Raw genomic sequence first — 17,735 nt, forward strand, 5'->3', positions numbered from 1 at the left:
AATGAGCATGCTTACTTGTCCTATTTAAAAAGCAACAAATGTCATTTCCAAATAAAAAGACCATCTGTAAGCTGGAGACACAAGAGGGAAGCTGGCAGTAGGTACAGCTCAGTGTCATGTGGCTGAAGTCAGGTGAAATCAGAAAACAAATGTGTCAGACAGCACAGATTTTCACCATTTATTAACAGCTAAACTTGTTTCAAAATAGTGACATAGAATGCCTAAACCAAAAAAAGTGCTTAAGGCTATCTCGTTCAATTTCCTATTTCATTTTGCAGAGGAAGCACTTGAGGCCCAGAGACTGGAGGTCTCTTGATCAAGGTTAGAGAGTCAGAACATGATAGAAGGGAGAATCTATATCAAAGAATCCTTGAATAAAAGTCAGCCCTTTACATATTTATTTTTGGGGTTAGACAAGTTATATGAGTAGGACTTTTTTTTTTGATAATGTAGCTTCAGTTCTCAGGATAGGAGTGATACTGGCTTCATTCTAATGATTCTCTAATAAGAAGTGCGATTATCAAACATATTTTCATAGCATCAAAAATCCATTTTCAATGTGGTATGAAATACTCACATTTTAAAAGGAAGGAAATCCTGTCACATGCTACCTGGATATACTTTGAGGACATTATGCTAAGTGTCATAAAATAAGCCAGTCATAAAGAGATAAACATTGTATGATTCCACTTATATGAGATATTTAAAGTAGTCAAATTCATAGAAGCAGAATGAATGATGGTTGCCAGGGACTAGTAGGAGAGAAGAATGGGGACTTGTTTAATGAGTACAGTTGCAGTTTTGCAAGATGAAAATGTTCTGGAAGTCTGTTACATGATAATGTAAATATACTTAACACTACTGAATTGTATACTTAAAAATGGTTAAGATGGTAAATTTTGGTTTTTATTACACAATTAAAATAAAATTATGTACTAAAAAAAGAATCCCATTTTCAAAAGAAATGTTACTCAGGTAACAGCAGAGCTACTCTATAGGAAGCAGCATTGGGGGCTGGAATCCCACACACTCAGGCCCTCCTTGTATCCCAAAGGAACAAATTTAGTGTCAATTTAGACTTTGCTCTATCAGCTACTACTCTTTATTTTACTTATAAATTACTGTGTTGCTGGTCTTTAATTAGTCTATTTATAAACTGTAAGTATTATCTCTAATTATCGTCCACAGTATGTTAGTTCCCACAGCCCTATAGTAAGCAGTTACAGCACCCAAACAGCTCTGGGTAGCTTCTTCTAGAAGCAATAAAAACAAGTAAAGAAACATTCTTGGTAAGAATTATGAGAACTTGGATGAGAATTACACAAACCCTTCAAAATATAAAAATTATTGGCATAGGTTTCATACTTAGCTATATAATAATCTAGCTCCATTCTCCCCCACGACTTTTTTTTCCCCTTAATAAACTGGGTTTTGAAATTAAAGTCTTTACATATTAACTTCACAAGCTACTACCAACAGCCTTTATTACTTTATTCCACTCGTACTCGTCCACCTACTTTCTTATTTTCTTTTTTATTTTTTTCCCTTACCAATTCTTCTTCTCCTTTGATCCTTCCTTTGACATAATGGGATTCTATCCAAACCTTTCTTCAACTGTGAGTAATTTTTCTTCAGCATGCTTGAAGCTACATTCTATAATAAATGAAGGTTAGAACTATATATTCCTGAGCTGCAGCAGGATAATATTTTTTAGTTTTTTCTCCTATTTCTTAGCATTCATTTCCACCCATTGTATTTAATTTCTACCCCTAAAGGTAGGGACGTTTTAAAAGTTTTCAAATTAAAAGTGGTTTGGCCGGCGCGGTGGCTCACGCCTGTAATCCTAGCCCTCTGGGAGGCCGAGGCGGGTGGATCGCTCGAGGTCAGGAGTTCGAGACCAGTCTGAGCGAGACCCCGTCTCTACTAAAAATAGAAATAAACTATCTGGACAACTAAAAAAATATATATAGAAAAAATTAGCTGGGCATGGTGGCGCATGCCTCTGTATTCCCAGCTACTCGGGAGGCTGAGGCAGTACGATCGCTTAAGCCCGGGAGTTTGAGGTTGCTGTGAGCTAGGCTGACGCCACGGCACTCACTCTAGCCGGGGCAACAGAGCGAGACTCTGTCTCAAAAAAAAAAAAAAAAGTGGTTTTCAGGGATGCTCAAAGCCTCCAGCTAACTCACAACAGACATTAATTTATGACAGTAGTTGTCAACATGGTTCTCCTTTAACTATGACATGTATTCCACAGGCTTCTTTAATTTTATTTCATTCAATGAATTCATTTTAGTGCCTCCAATATGCAAGCCACTGTTTTAAGTGCTGTATGGTTTAGGAGAGGAGAAAGGTAATATGCAAGGACCTTTCCATATATTTTCATATGAACTTCTTTATAAGGTAAATTACTTTACAGAGACAATGGTAAACACTTGAAACAACCATCTCATTTAATCCTCACAACACTATTATAGCATTATTACCATTTTACTGGCTCAGAAATGTAAATAACTTGCCAAAAGCCACAAAGTGAGCTGAAATTTTTAACTCAGCTCAGGTGGGTCCTGACCACTCCAAGATACAAAATCTTTAATATGCCTTGGCTCAGCTTTTCTTCCCATCTTTGGTCTTTCAAGAAAGTTTTTTACAGTTCAACTCAAAGATCCTTTCTATCATTTAATCTGTTCTACATTTCCTCTTTCTTTGGCATCTGTTACGAGTTGAACTGTGTTCCCACAAAACTCATATGTTGAAGTCCTAACTCCCAGCACCTCAGAACCAGACCTTATTTGGAAAAGGGTTGTTGCAGATGTATTAATAATTAGTTAAGATAAGGTCAGACTGGAGCAGATGGGCCCCTAATCCAATATGACTGGTATTCTTTCTTTATTTTTTAGAGATGGGGTCTTCCTATGCTGTCCAGGCTGGAATGCAGTGGCTGTTCACAGGCATGATGATAGCTCACTGCAGCTTTGAACTCCAGGGCTCAAGCCATCCTCCTGCCTTAGCCTTCCAAGTAGCTAGGACTACAGACATGCACCACCATGCCCAGCTTTTGGTATTCTTATAAAAAGGAAAAATTTGGACACAAAGCCAGACATGCACACAGGGAGAATGTCATGTGAAGATCGGAGTTATGCTAACACAAGTCAAGGAACAACAAGATTGCCAAGAAACCTCCAGAAGCTAGGAAAGAGGCATGTAACAGATTCTTCTTCACAGCTTCAGAAGGAACTAACCCTGTCCACATCTTCATTTCATACTTTTAGCTTTCAGAACTATGAAATGTTCAATTTCTGTTGTTTAAGCCACCCAGTTTGTGGTGCTTTGTTATGGCAGCCCTAGCAAACTATATAACATGTACACTTAGATGATTCGGAAATCCAAATTTCTACCGCTCTCTCTTTTTCTGCCTAACAGCAACATTCCCTTTCTCCATCTATGCAACTTTTTAGCACAGTGAGATAGAGCCAGTTGTATCATTGCCAAATGTGAGATGTAAAGAGTCATCTTTGAATTCCCAGAGATCTCCCTCCCACATTTGGGCAATCATTTAAATGGCTGAAGGGTTAGGGACAGGGGCTTTGAAGTCCGTTGGGCTTAAATACCAGCTTCCACATTTATTAGCTGTGTGATCTTGGGCAACTCTCTAAGCCTTGGTTTCGTTTCTTGCCATAGAGAGCTAGTACTGGCACTAGCACATAGGGTCTCTATGACAGTCAAGGGACAAAATACATGATCAGAATTTAGCATGTTACTTGGGATGTGGACAATGCTAAACAGAATTACCTACCATTATCATTATTGTTCCTAAAACAAACTGTAGAATACATTTATTTTTCATATGTATTTCAGACTCATATTTGTGTATACTATGTAAGAGTTATAATCTGCTGGTGTAAGAGTGACTGGGCACTAACCTCTGTTTAGTATTGTCTCCCACCTTTGCCAATACCTCAAATTGAGAGGAAGTAATCCCAAAAAAGTGAACTCAGAGAATCTCTATGAAAGAATCTTTGTTTCACCAGTGTGCCCTTTTAACTTCCTTTGCTGGGGGGGGGTGTTAGAACTGGTTATATCACTGGATTTAAGTGGCATTAAGGCAGAGGTCCATGATATCTGGGCCAACAGAACAGAGTAAGGGTTGCTAGAAGATGGAAACCAAGTCTGAGTTGGTTGATACTATGCTGGGAATAACCACGTAAGTTAAAAGGCTCTTTAACATTTTCCTCCCACATAAATATGTTGTTTGGCAATGATTATTTTCCCCATTTAGATTTCCCAAGCCTTTACCAAATTCCCTGCTTCTTTCTTAAAATTTTTTCAGGGGAAGAAATCTAATATGCTTAGCATATTAACTTTTATGTTCCTTAGATAATGAGAAATGTGCTGAAACAATATTTACCATATTCTCTTTCAAAAATACAAATGTGTTATGGTAACCTCCAAAAAAGCCAAGAAAGGCATTCATGTCTTGGCCCTTACACTTTAATCCATTTAGAATACCCCCTCTCCTCTCCTCCTATGCTCACTTGTTTGGAATCTTTTTTTTTTTAAGCCCTTTACAAACGCTGCCACAAGCCTGAAGTCGTCTTACCCTTCCACATCACGCCTATTTCCTAACTCCATGCCCTGGAGTCCCCCGTGTGTGCTCTGTGGCCCTGAGATATTCTAAACTTTGGCTCAAATCTTAATCCTACCACAAAAATGCAGAGCAGAAAGAATAATTCTCATCATTATAAACTCTGCCTTTTTTTTTCTTTGAAGCAAAAGCTCAATGAACATTTGCATGAGTTACTGATGGAGAGAAGCAGGTTCAACATTTTAAAAATGAAACCGAAAGCATTTGAAAATCTAAATAGGAGCCGTATCAATATATTAAGACTCCAGTATGTCTCGATTCTGGTTACCCTCCCTGGCACTCTTACTACTGTGTTGCCTATTTTTGTTCTCTTCACAGCGTAAGTCCGGCACGAGCTGTTCACTGTATCCGCAGTGCTGGCACATACCAAGCGCTTAATAATTGCTGAGTGGCTTGGCGACTTAGGAAAGGAAGCTAAAGCAAAAGAAAAAAAAGTACTGATAACATTCACCTGTGCTTTGTGTCTTTGCTTTGGAAGTGCAGGTAGGGGAACTGCCCATCACTTCAAAATTTAAAACTTTGCTTCCGGGGGAAAAAAATTGGAGATTTGGGGCTCTCGAATTCCATCCCTAACTCCTCCAGGTCCTGGATGAAAAATGCGGGATTTCTCAAAAACTACGTTTTTCATTTCTGTAGTCCCAGACCCAATCCCTGTGTCAGGCACATGTTAGGTGTTTAAAATGCAGCTAAAAAAAATCCTGATTTGCGCAGACTACGAATTTAGGGCACAGTCAAGTATTCAACACAAAACAAGAACCAAAAACTTCGTTTAGAACCTACTCTCCGACTGTATTTAGAAACCAGAACCGACCACCCCCAATTTGCCAACACATGCTAGGAGAGTGGGATTTGGGAAGTGCTTGGAAATAGTGAAAACGTGTTGGTTCTCTTAGGAAAACAAAGATGAGGATCACCCACACAACGACACATTCACGGACACTCAAAGTGACTTAGAAGCGAAGGGACAGTGTACTCCTCAGGAAGGCTCAGTCTAGTGGAGTTGACTGTAAATCACCGTGTGGTGTGGAACGGGTTAAACTAGCGTTTTGAAGGAGCTAGGGTTCCGCAGCCTCCGGAGACCACGCGGACACCTGCATTTGGCTTCTCTCGCGCTCCGTACAAAGAGCTTGCTGGGCCTCCGCAGGCCACGCCCTCGGCAATGAAGGAGGACGCGAGGCTGCCCGCGTGATGCCTGTTGCGCGCGCCAAGAACTGGCCGAGCAGAGACAGAAGACTCCTAGTCCTCTTGCCTCAGAACGGCTTCAATCCGGAAACAGAAACTCCGAGGCCCGGCACCGCGAGAGCCACCTCTTTCGTGGGAAGGAGTGCACATGCGCACAGGGGGCCTGAACGCCCTTAAATACCGTCATGCGGGCGTTTGAGGCCTCTTTCCCTGCCGCCGCCGAGCCGTGCGGAGGCGGAGGCTTGTGGTGAGTTGGACGATTTTACGGGGAGTCTAGTGGTGGTGGTTCGTGGCTCGGCGTGTCCTGGCTGGGATTGTTGGTGGGTATCTATGTCAAAGCTGAGTTCCTTGATAAGTTATTTTTTTTGTTTATTTTGCGTTTTTTCCAGTGCTTTCAAGATTCAGCTTCACGCGTAACCCACCGCCATGGCCGAGGAAGGGTGAGCCCAAGGGCTGGGGTTGGCGTGCGACTGAGGCGTGGGCCGAATCGCCGTAAGCGCGCCAGTCGTACGTCGCCTTTGCCCCTGCAGACGCTAAGGCGGTAAATGGTGCGTGGATTTTAACCGGTCGTTCTGATTTGTCGTGTTTCAGCATTGCTGCTGGAGGTGTAATGGACGTTAATACTGCTTTACAAGAGGTGCTGAAGACCGCCCTCATCCACGATGGCCTTGCACGTGGAATTCGCGAAGCTGCCAAAGCCTTAGACAAGTACGTGTATCAGTCTCAATACTGTGGGTTGTTGCAACCGGAGCAAAACTGCAACCGAGGGAAGAAAGCGTGAAGTTCATGGTGTTAGAACAAAAGTTCTGAGTGGCATCCGTATCCGTCCTACAGGAAACCTAGGAAAAGGTATCGGAACTCAGATCTATATAGCCCACTTAAAACGTGTGGGTTGTTGTTTGGAGTGGGGATAAGCACTTGGTTTTTAGCCAAAGTGAAACTACAGTGTTTGAATGATGACTTAAATTGTCGGATACCCCTTCACTCCTTTTATGAGTGAAACATAACAGTCTGACAAACCTGTAGGTTGTGGAGTTAGTTTTACATTTTTCTGGATGATAATTGGAGAGCCTTGTTTCATTTAGCAGTTTGCAAAACATTTAGTTAAACTAAGGGAGCTGTGCTGATATTTGGTCCTAGATGAATTTTGTAAGTATAGTAGGTATGGAAATTTGTTGAATCTGGAATACTTGTGAAAATATTTGGGTTAGGCTGGTTCTAATGCCCTTTAGGCTGATTACGTTGGGAAAACAATATTTGAGCTGAGTTTAAATGCATTTTAAACCGATTGCTTTGGTGTAAACTAGCCAGTTGTATCCCTTTTGTTTCATGTGGTGCAGCAGGTCCTGGTGTGAATCTTCTGTAATATTTACAACTTGGCGGTGCTGCACGGTATTTATGCAGTGTTTGGACCAGTAACGTCACAACTCTTACTTGGTGGTTGATGTCACAGAGTCTCTTTGGATATGAGACTGGTTTACTAGAAAGTTTACTGTGGTTGTGTTTTGGCCACGTTTTCCAATTCCCCTATACAAACCTGATATGTTGGGGAAAGAAATCTTACTGAAGATTAGGGTTTTTATAGATAAGACAAGTGAAGAGAATACTCTGTAACGTATTGAGCAGATTTAAGCAGTTGTGTATACATTTATGATGTATTCTCCAATAAGTTGCAAGGGTGATGGATTTAGACCTGGATTATAACTTCATTTTCTTTGCATTTTGAATTTCAGGCGCCAAGCCCATCTTTGTGTGCTTGCATCCAACTGTGATGAGCCCATGTATGTCAAGTTGGTGGAGGCCCTTTGTGCTGAACACCAAATCAACCTAATTAAGGTAAGTTACTCATCCAATTTGATGTGTCTGAACTATTAGTAGATGCTTTAGTGTTGTGAGAATTGGACTATTTAAGGGTCATATGTTGGAACTGGCGTTATCCATAGTGATATTTGTCATACCAGTGTAAGTTCTGCCAATTCTCAGGCTACTGCTTTCTGCAGGTGTGAACATTTATGGACTTCATATTGTGGGCCTTGTTAAGGCCAATTGTAGAAGCATTTTATACCTGCAGAACTCAATGCTTATTTGGATGTTGATATAGAACAAAAATAAGGTAGAGTGCTTGTATAGGTGATCTTGTGCTGTACATGATGACAGCTGGCTCCCTCTACTGAACTGCTGTGAGGAAACTGCCATGTCACCCTTCTGACTACAGCCACCTTTTGGGTTTAATTATTGTTAGTAGCATTAATGCCTACTAATGTGATTTTTTTTTTCTAATTCCCCCAATAGGTTGATGACAACAAGAAACTAGGGGAATGGGTAGGCCTTTGTAAAATTGACAGAGAAGGGAAACCCCGTAAGGTGGTTGGTTGCAGTTGTGTAGTAGTTAAGGTAAGTAACTTTATTTTTGGGGTGAAATTTGTGCTGGGTAACCGCACAACCCTGTATTGAAATAAGTTTGAGGACCTTTTAAAGGAAAAAATAATCTCAAAGGATTTAAAAATATCTCCTGCATTTTAAAAAAGATTGATAGTTAATGATTTAGAAGCCAGTCAGTGAATCTGCTTACCTGAATGTGTTTCTGCAGAAATTTTAATAAAGCTGGCAATAGTAAAGCCATGTTACGAGCCTTAAAGACATTGAAGTCTTTAAGGTCCCTGAAAATGGCTATAACAAATTTTAATGATGGGATATGTTTTCATAAGACATAGTTAATTATTAAAGCTTCACTGTGAGTAGTGCTAAGAGCTTAGTGAAATTTATAAATGTTAATAAGAAATTGCATGTAATTTTTTTAAAGGACTATGGCAAAGAATCTCAGGCCAAGGATGTCATCGAAGAGTACTTCAAATGCAAGAAGTGAACAAATAAAAACTTTGGTTCATGTTTCTTATCTCTGACTTTTTATTTGGAGTAGTAATGTGTGGTCCCTGTTGGTGAAGGGAAAGATAATTGCACAGTGATGACTGCAAATTAAGTGGAAGAAGCAACTGCCTATTTGAGCCTTCTGAATGAAAGGCTAATCGGTGACAGTGTTGGGATAGTTAAAACATGGACATCTTGAGCAAAGAGACCTGCTGTGAGGTACCTGGTAACAGCCAGGTCTACTTGGTTATGGGCATTTATCACTGACTAGACCAACCTAGAGTCTGGGGCAAGGCTGAAGTTAGGAAAGTGGGTATTAATAGATTGTAATCCTGTGTTGGGACAGTGAGCAGCAAAGTCAGGAAAGTACAAAGGTGGGCAGGATGAAATTTAGGCTGTGGGATACTAGAAGTGCATGGTATCCAGGAATGCTTATGGATGGGCATAGCCACCGTAGGTTTCACTGACTTTAGTGTTTTGCAGAGAAGCAAGTGATATTTTAATACCTCCCAGTCCCTAGGAACCTCAGCAGGGAGAGAAATGGTACCCAAGCGTGCGTGTGGTTTCTGTGTAGTTAAGGTGTCTTTAGGTCATGTACTTGGGCCAAACCTGGTTTTTGAATGCTTTTTCTTTGCGTCTTGGGTATTTACAAGTATAAGGCCTTTATCCAGGATTTACCATAAAGTAGTGCCTTCTATGCTGGGTAGCTTGGTGCTTTTAAGCATTGTGATAATCTAACCAAAAGCTATTGGCCTTAGTAAACCATGTTTTCACTGTAGTGGATTGAGTGGCCACTGATGTAAAACAAGAAGGTATATAGCTAATGTTTTTATGGGTATAATGTTCAATGTCTGGGTATACCCATTAGATGGTGTGACCTGGGATTATTTGGTAACATTTAATCTGTCAACCTCAGGTGCTATTTTAATTTGGTTTTTATAAGGACAATTGTTTAACACTACCCATTCTATCTGGAACTATCAGAGCTGTAATACAATAGAAGGGAAAACAGGTAAGTATCTTTTTTGTTTTCTAACCTCTTATGGGAAACTCTGCTATTCAGGCTAGGGAAATTTGTTATTTTTGAATATTTTTTTAACTTGCTCCTCTTTGAGATTATTAGGAAAACTTTCCAGCCAATGCCATGCGCCCATTCTGAGAGTTTTACCCTCCCACCTACTCAGAATCATAAGTTTCTTTGTTTCAATGTTTCTATATTCATTGTAGCCTCAGCTTCAAAATTTAAGAATTTGTTGGCCAGGCTGGAGTGCAGTGGTGAGATAATAGGTCATTACAGCCTTTAGTTCCTGGGCTCAAGCAATCTTGCCTCAACTGCCTCTGTGGCTGGGATTACAGGCATGTGCCACAAAGCCTAGCTAATTTTTTTGGTTTTTGTGGAGACCTGGTTACCCTGTCAGGTCTTGAACTGGCTAAAAGTGGATCTTGCTGCCTCAGCTTTCCAAAGTGCTGGGATTACAGGTGTGAGCCACCATGCCTGTCAGGCTTTTTTTTTTTTTAACGCCCTGTTTTGTGTTCCACTTTAACCTTTGCCACATTCAGTCCCTTAATGTCACTCCCTCTGCCCTCTTCAATTGTAATGATTTCCAGAGGTCAGGCTGGGATTGGTTCACTTCTCTGCAGTGTTCCTGGGGCATTCTCCCACAGCCTCCTCTGATTCCCAAATCTACTTCCTTTTTTTACTTTGATCAACTCTAGACTAATTACAATATGTACTAGACAGCTTCACATGTGCACCTACTTGTACTTCAAGTATGCCTTGAAGTGAACTTTACCACCTTAACATTTTTGTTATTGAAGAACACTGGTGTACACTACACTGCACTGTTCACATCTCTTACCGCTTTTACTCCTTACCAATTCCAGTTTCCTCAGTCAGAGGACATGTCAATTCCTGCTTCTACCTTGTCTTACAGCCATCCTAGAGGTTCATCCAGATGACTTTCATGCTGTGATTCATTCCACCTCAGTTACTTTTCAGAGTTAAAAAGTGAACATGCCCAGCTCTTCATAACCACCTGTTCATTTCTACTTCTGTTTGAAGTACCTTTTCTCCGGCTGGATGTCTTATCCTTCAAAACTCAGCTCAAGTGTAACTTAAACCCTGTGACTTACCTGTATAGTTTATGTGGGATTTTTGTGGGAGCTCATCAAAGTTAATGTGCCAGGACAGAAGCAGATGTCTTCATTTTTTATTGGGGAAAGTTAGTTTTATGAAACTAGTTGCGTGTGCTCAGAATCTTGAAGACTTTGCTCATTCATCCAAAACGAGATATCTGAGCCAAGCCCTTGATGTTTTCTTGCTCCCATGGACAATGACACTGGTGAGTCCCTGTTTACTTTCTCTATAAGAAATTTCCAAGCCAAGTGTTTAATTTTTGCTTCATCCTGATCTTATTAAAGTGTATTCTATATATTTCTGGTAAGCCACTTTAAGTGCTTTAGAAAAATGAATCAGGATGTTCACAGATTGTAAAAAGGCTGTGTTATGTATGCTGCTATTAAAAAGAATTTATCAGTCTTAACGATTGTTGAGGCAGTGGAAGCATCGTAGATGGAGGAGTTAACCCTAGAAAAGTGTGAGGACATCTTTTGGTCTTACTGAGAATTGATCTAGCCCTTAAAATGGATCTTGTATCTTTTTAGTTAAGTGTACTTTTAAACAGAGACTCAAGAAATAAGTACACGCACTCCTGAGAACCATAGAGGAAAGGGGAGAATATGGTCAAGGACGGGAAATAAGGTCACAACTTGCACCACTCCAGGAGACTGAGTGGGCCAGGATGTTGTCTTCCCAGCCAGGCATTTTCAGAAAGCTCAGTCCACATGCCAGAACAGAACTGGCATCAAGTTACAGTGAGAGTAATAGAGGCAGCATGGCTGGGCTAAGGAGGTGCCCAGGAGAGAGGCCACCAGGCTGTCTGATCCCCCTCTACAGAACCTGTTGAATGAAGTCTGACGCCAGGTGCTGAGGGTGGGAGGGTCATTGAGGTTGAAGTTGAAGAAGAATCTTCTAAAGGGTGATCAGGTATGTAGGGTTTAGGGCATGTAAGTACTGACATGTCAAAAGAGTATTCAGAAGGACTGGGAACAAGGCTCCCCAGGCAAAAATCATGAATCCTTTTTAAAAAACATGACATTAGCACATCTCAGTTCAAATTGCTCTTCACAAGTGAGATATTTCAACCAGTTTTTTTTTCAGTCTGTGGACCCTAATCTTTGCTGATGAAAGTTGCATAAAAATCTGGCACTTGCTTGAAAAGGCTTAGTGACTAGGGAGAAGGGTGGAATTCTTCACCTACATGGATGGGCAGTTTTCTAAGCTCTCCCCTACTTTGCATGAAACATCCATTAAGAGTATTTTTCTACTTTTTTTTTTTCCTTTTGCTCCATGTTCAATGACTGATTACCACACTCCTAATTTGGTTTCCACAGTGCCTTGGCTTTCAGAAGGAAATGTGCCACAGAAGAGAGACAATGTTTTTATTGTTTCTCAGTCTTTCGGGGATCCCCCCGTCCCCTGCCCTTGAACTAACCAAACTGAGTTATAAAGCATGTAAAGGTGGAGACTGGTGATCCTGGGGCCCTGCCAATCCGTGAGGTTCTGTTAGCTTTTCATTTTTTGATGATAAAGGGAGAGAACCTTTGTAAAGTATTAATTTGGAATGTCTTTAGAGAACACATTTATTAGACCAATTTTAAATAAAAGAATAGGTAGCTGTAAGTATATTAGTCACAGAGCTATTCATACTTTTGTTGGTTTAAGGAGAATGATGAAGTGAAATTATTTACATAATGGAATATTAGGATGCCATAGAAAAATGGACAGTATGGAAGGACATTTGTCAACAGGAGTATTTTTTTAAAAGCAATGTTCAAAACATGTACAATAGCATTTTGTAAAAACTACAGAAAAAGAAAAGAATATAGGCTGGGTGAAGTGACTAATGCCTATAATTCCAGCACTCTGGGAAGCCAAGGAGTTCAAGGCCTCCTTGAGGCCAGGAGTTCAAGACAAGTCTGGACAACAGAGAGATCCTATCTCTACAAAAAATTTTTAAAAATTTAGCTGGACATGGTGGTGTGTACCTGTAATCCTAGCTACTCAGGAGGCTGAAGTGGGAGGATCACTTGAGCCCAGGAGTTTGAGGTTGCGTTGAGCTATGATGTTACCACTGCACTCCAGCCAGGGCGATACAGCAAGACCCTATCTCTTAAAAAAATGTGCAAAGATGCATGCCAACAGAGAAGTTGAAAGGGTATACATCAAAGTGTTAATGGTTCTGGAAAGGTTTTTATTTACTTGTTTTTCTATTTTCTCTAGTCAATATGTATTGCTTTTGCAGTAAAAACATTTTTAAAGAAGGGAAATAATGGTACAGGACATTCTTAGAGTTAATTTTGAGTGTCATTTAATATAATTATTTTTAAAAATTTTTGTTTTTTGAATCAAATTTATCTAGTAAAATTGTGCTTGTATAAAACAGAAATGGTTAAAAAAAAAAAAAAAACCTAAATTCACACCTAGCCAGCAGAGGGCCCTATCAGTGAAAAATAGGAAGATGAGGCAGGTAAGAAGCGCTAACTGACTGCAGTGGATTCCCCCTAGGAAAATATCCTTCTCCCACTCTCTTTGAAGATTTGGGGAATTCTAGTCATAGGATAAGAGACTGCAGGACATTGTTGAGCTTTAGTTTACTACTGCTTGTTGCATTTGTTTTTTGCAACAGGTATCATCTTTTCGATTTAGTTTAATGAAAGTTTTCGATAATGATACCTCAGAATTGACCTAACTAGCCTTTAGACGATTTAAATTTTAAGTGCTTAAATTTAATGGACGATGGAATTTTCTAGCTTGCGTAACTATTTCTATTAATAATTAGTTGTGATTTTAAGTACTTTAATGAAGTTTTATAGATAAAATTACTATGTTAATAATAGCAATACCAATTAGAATTCATTAACTACTGATGGACATTGGTTGTTTTTCATCTTTCTTCAAAGGTTACTAATTTTTCTTAATTGCAATATATATGTATGAAATAAGGATCAAATTATAAATATTTAAATAGTTCATTGTCAATAGATGCTTATGGTTAATGATAATGATGAAAGCCAACTTGACTTTCCCCTCACTTGGTCTGTGTTCCTAATTTCCCCCTTTTTCCTTTTTCCTGTCCTAGTTCAGGAATAAGTGGATCTCATTATGAGATCTCTTTGGTCAATTTTGAAAGGTCTTATTTTTTATAAGACAATATTCATATTTCGAAGCATCAGCAAATGTTAATAGGATAAATAATATATGGTTTTTTGCTTGTTGATTTTTTTTGCTTATGTATCTTCAATATACTCTCAGTAAGTTTTTGTCTTTAAAGAGAAATAAGTGAAGTTATATTTAGGTACTGCCCTGTAACTTGGTATTTTTCATTTAACAATGTATCATGGACATTTTTCCATGTCAGCATGTACTTCTTAATCACATTTTAGATAGTTTCGATCTTTGTCTTAAAGAGGCAAGAGTATCGAGAACTCATTCCAGGGCTTGAAGTCGGATTGAACATTTTAGCCTGTATTGCAGAATCCACTCTCCCTAGTTGGTAAGGTCAGCGAAGGGTAGTGTTTCATCATGTGCTTTGGGAGCTTGTGAGCTGTGGTTACTACTGTTATTTTATGTATAATTTAAAAAATGAAACTATAACATATTCCTAGAAGGAAAGGTTTTGATCTGTAATAGTGGATTCTATGTTTTTATTAGGCTTTTTTTCTTCCACTATATTGAGAATATGCCCAGAGTACCTGAAGAACAAAAGGTTCCAGAGAAGGCCTAGTCTGGAAAATGGGCATCATCTGGAGAGTTTAACTTCTACAACATAGCTCCATGGAAGCATTGACTGTTCTGAGCTGTTATCCCTGGTGCTTCAAACAGTGCTTGGTGTGGTAGTCACTCAGGTATTTTTTTGCTGGATGAATAGGTTTCACCTGCTTATTTGTTTATTTGTGGGCTTTCTTCTCAGACTTAAACTCTGCAGCCTTTTTTTGTCCTTTAATTTCTCATGTTCCTTTTTCTTTGGCAACAAAAGTGAATCTCTCAAGTTAGACCTCTTTCAGACTAGTGTGGTGCCAAGCTGTCTCAACTTCCTTTCTCTCCAGCTCCGCTCTAGGGAGCAAGGCAGAGAAACATATCCTATCACAATATGGAGTACATGGCTCTAAGAGTCTGAAAAAATAATTTTAAAAGTCATTTTGAGACCTGGGAATAGTAAAAAGCATGTGAATTCAGGGAAACTATTTTTACATTGCAATAATTTCTTTTTGAAGCCTATTTATTGAGACATATGCCAACAACACAGGATTGTACGAATGATGTGATTTAAACCTTATACAAATTTTATTTTTCCTTCTCTCAACTCAACCACCCCCCACTAAAATTTACAAATGTATATAAAAATCCTGTTTGTACCTAGTTGGCTTGTTAGAGATATACCGAGTAAAAGGCCTGTGATATTTCACAGTGCTGCCACCAGGTTAAAAGGAGCAAATTCACATAATAAATAAATAAATATGAGATCCATAAGGGGAAAATAAAATATTAACATACGAAAATCCTAGAAATTAAAAACCCTGTTTTCTCTTTTAGATTTTATGCTGAATAAACTTGGTGAATTCCAGGGGTCAGCAGATGTTTTGCTAAATGGGTGCATGTTGTGTCTTGCAGGGAGGTACTCACCCACATTTGGGTCATAAAGGGATGCAGCTATGCCATTATTTTAGGAGGGACCACATGTATAATTTTTAAAAAGAAAACCTTTTATACCTTTCCCTACAAGGGGCATTTTGAAATAAAATCATCCCATTCAAAATATTATATTCCAAATTTCTATCATGTAAAGAGTAGAAAATTTTACTCTAAAGTAATAAAAATAAAATATGAAAGATGCCAAATCACAAAATTGAAATTCAGAGCCCTATGTGAATAGGAAATGATATATATTAAAACTTTTAGATTTTTAAATATGATCAAGCCATAAAAAGGATTCTTGTTATATTACCCTTGTTGCTTAGTGTCTTGTGAGGTGAGTCTCATTCAAAGCAGTTTGGGTTGCCTTGCTACCATCTGGAAGTGGTTGGGTAATAGAATGCGGGGCAGATATAAGTTTAACATTCAGTTACAGTTTGAAACTGTTGTGTTGGATTGCAGTAAAAGTAAAACAGGTAAGAAATGAGCTGGTCTTCAAAGAAACTTCTATTTTGTGGTAAAACTGCTGAGGTGTTTCTCCTGTCATAGTGATGGGCAACAACCCGACCAGAAACCGGCCTGACCAATGAAGCCAATACACCTAGCATCATGGCAATTTTAAAGTAAGTGTTCAAAGTTTATTTGCAGCAAATGAAGGTAACATTTTCAAAGCAAGCAGTATTTCTGGAGGGGGAAAAAGGGAGGAAGAGAAAGTGAGGGAGGGATGAGGGGGAGAGAGAGATGTTCAGTTCATTATAAATTAGTACAAAAGATTTATTTATTTTTTTGTTCCATACTGATTATTTTCTTGAGTTAAAAAAAATGAAAAAAGTGCCAGCATTCAGCTTTTATTTTGGAAGGTCAGAAATTGCTTGATGTTATAAATCATTGGTTGAAAATAAGTATAAAATTGAATATTATCTGACCAATTCTACTTTTATTGTATTAGGCAGAACTCCAGTAGTTTATTTTTTCTCTGGAGATCACAGATAGTCTCAATTGAAATGACATTTTATTGAAGTGAAAAGTGCTCATAATAATTGCCAGTCCACAGATTTGTATTTGTTGTGCTGAAAATTTTTCTTAGGGCTGCAAAATAAAATACGTTTTCCTACCCGTGCACTTTAACTCTGTCCTCCCAGTAAGACATTCAAATTTGGAAATTAACAGCTAGTTTGGATGAGAGATGCAAACTGTTATTTTAGAAAAACAATACATTTAATAATATTTATATTGCTTTAAATTGGAAAATAGCTGAGCAAAAAATCCTCCCATACATATAAACAACATGTAAATATTTAATAGAAACAAAACCTAATAGAATTGAGTAGGAGATCATGTAAACTGGTTCCTTTTAATCTTGTTCTGTGATTCTAGAATTCTATGAATTTTTGATTTCTGCCTCAGTTACTTGATAAATAATTGTACAAAGAAATAATAGACATTTCTTTTATCATAACATTTTGTTATCTTGGGCAATTCCCAAATTGCTTCATGTTTGATTTTAGTCCTTTGAAGAGGATCTACCAGGAAGGGACACTTATGTAATTTCAGGATCTATTGAAGACTATGTAGTGTTAAAAAAAAAAAAAAAAAGTTAGCTTACTGCTAAATGATACAAAATTTAGGGAATTAAAGCAAACTATTAAAGTATTCTTCATAATGACATAAGTGATATTCTTTAACGCTGTCACTTAAATATTAATGGCAATTGTGGTAAATTACTTTTCTGAGAGTCAGTAGCCACCTTGCCTCTATTGTCATGATCGGTTTTGTTATTTTTTAGAAGTCATTATATGGCCTAATGAAAATGTAACCTTCCCACTTTCTTCCTTTGTTTCTGGAGAAGATGCTTTCTCTTGCCTGCTGTGACAATGTTTTCCCACTGCAGACTCTATTGCAGTTAGAATCTGAGTTTTTAAGATGGAGGAAACCTAAGAAATGATCTTGTTTGATTCCTTCATTTTCCAACTGAGAATACAGAGCCCCAAGTCCCAGGATATGCCCCAAGAAGTCTTTGAATACATGGTTAAACTGATTATAGGATTTGTCATTTTGTTGAAGATTAGAATATTCTGTATTTAATATATGCTGAAGGATTATGTTTTGTAAATTAACGTTTGTATGTTGGTGAAGAATTACCAATGATGAGAACTATAAACATGCTATGAATACATCAACATTTTTTAGTGCCTGAAAAATAAGCTAACAATTCATTTTGCATGTACAAGAGGCATGGACAGATTTGGAAGAAATCTGTTTATACAAAGCTATAGCTAAAATGTACAA

General features: G+C 38.5%; 1 protein-coding gene and 3 non-coding genes across 4 annotated transcripts; all 4 read left to right on the forward strand.

The window, feature by feature from the left end:
* The first annotated feature begins 5,904 nt into the window (after positions 1 to 5,904).
* RPS12 (ribosomal protein S12) lies at positions 5,905 to 8,720 on the forward strand. The gene is made up of 6 exons (XM_045544397.1): positions 5,905 to 6,071; positions 6,214 to 6,264; positions 6,416 to 6,532; positions 7,558 to 7,660; positions 8,117 to 8,218; positions 8,628 to 8,720. The coding sequence occupies exons 2-6, from the start codon at positions 6,251 to 6,253 to the stop codon at positions 8,688 to 8,690; spliced, it is 399 nt and encodes a 132-aa protein (XP_045400353.1). The 5' UTR covers positions 5,905 to 6,071; positions 6,214 to 6,250; the 3' UTR covers positions 8,691 to 8,720.
* LOC123633746 lies at positions 6,772 to 6,844 on the forward strand. The gene has a single exon (XR_006733753.1). It is a non-coding gene; the product is annotated as a small nucleolar RNA SNORD101 (small nucleolar RNA).
* LOC123633784 lies at positions 7,965 to 8,040 on the forward strand. The gene has a single exon (XR_006733788.1). It is a non-coding gene; the product is annotated as a small nucleolar RNA SNORD100 (small nucleolar RNA).
* LOC123633780 lies at positions 8,373 to 8,502 on the forward strand. The gene has a single exon (XR_006733785.1). It is a non-coding gene; the product is annotated as a small nucleolar RNA SNORA33 (small nucleolar RNA).
* Positions 8,721 to 17,735: the final 9,015 nt, after the last annotated feature.

This window comes from Lemur catta, chromosome 2 (assembly GCF_020740605.2).
Source record: "Lemur catta isolate mLemCat1 chromosome 2, mLemCat1.pri, whole genome shotgun sequence".
In the NCBI taxonomy this organism is placed as follows: domain Eukaryota; kingdom Metazoa; phylum Chordata; class Mammalia; order Primates; family Lemuridae; genus Lemur; species Lemur catta.

Excerpts from the sequence above, each read along its gene's own strand:
- RPS12 (XM_045544397.1), top strand. Across the intron at positions 7,661-8,116 it reads ACCAAATCAACCTAATTAAG|GTTGATGACAACAAGAAACT; the intron begins GTAAGTTACTCA and ends TTCCCCCAATAG. Across the intron at positions 8,219-8,627 it reads GCAGTTGTGTAGTAGTTAAG|GACTATGGCAAAGAATCTCA; the intron begins GTAAGTAACTTT and ends ATTTTTTTAAAG.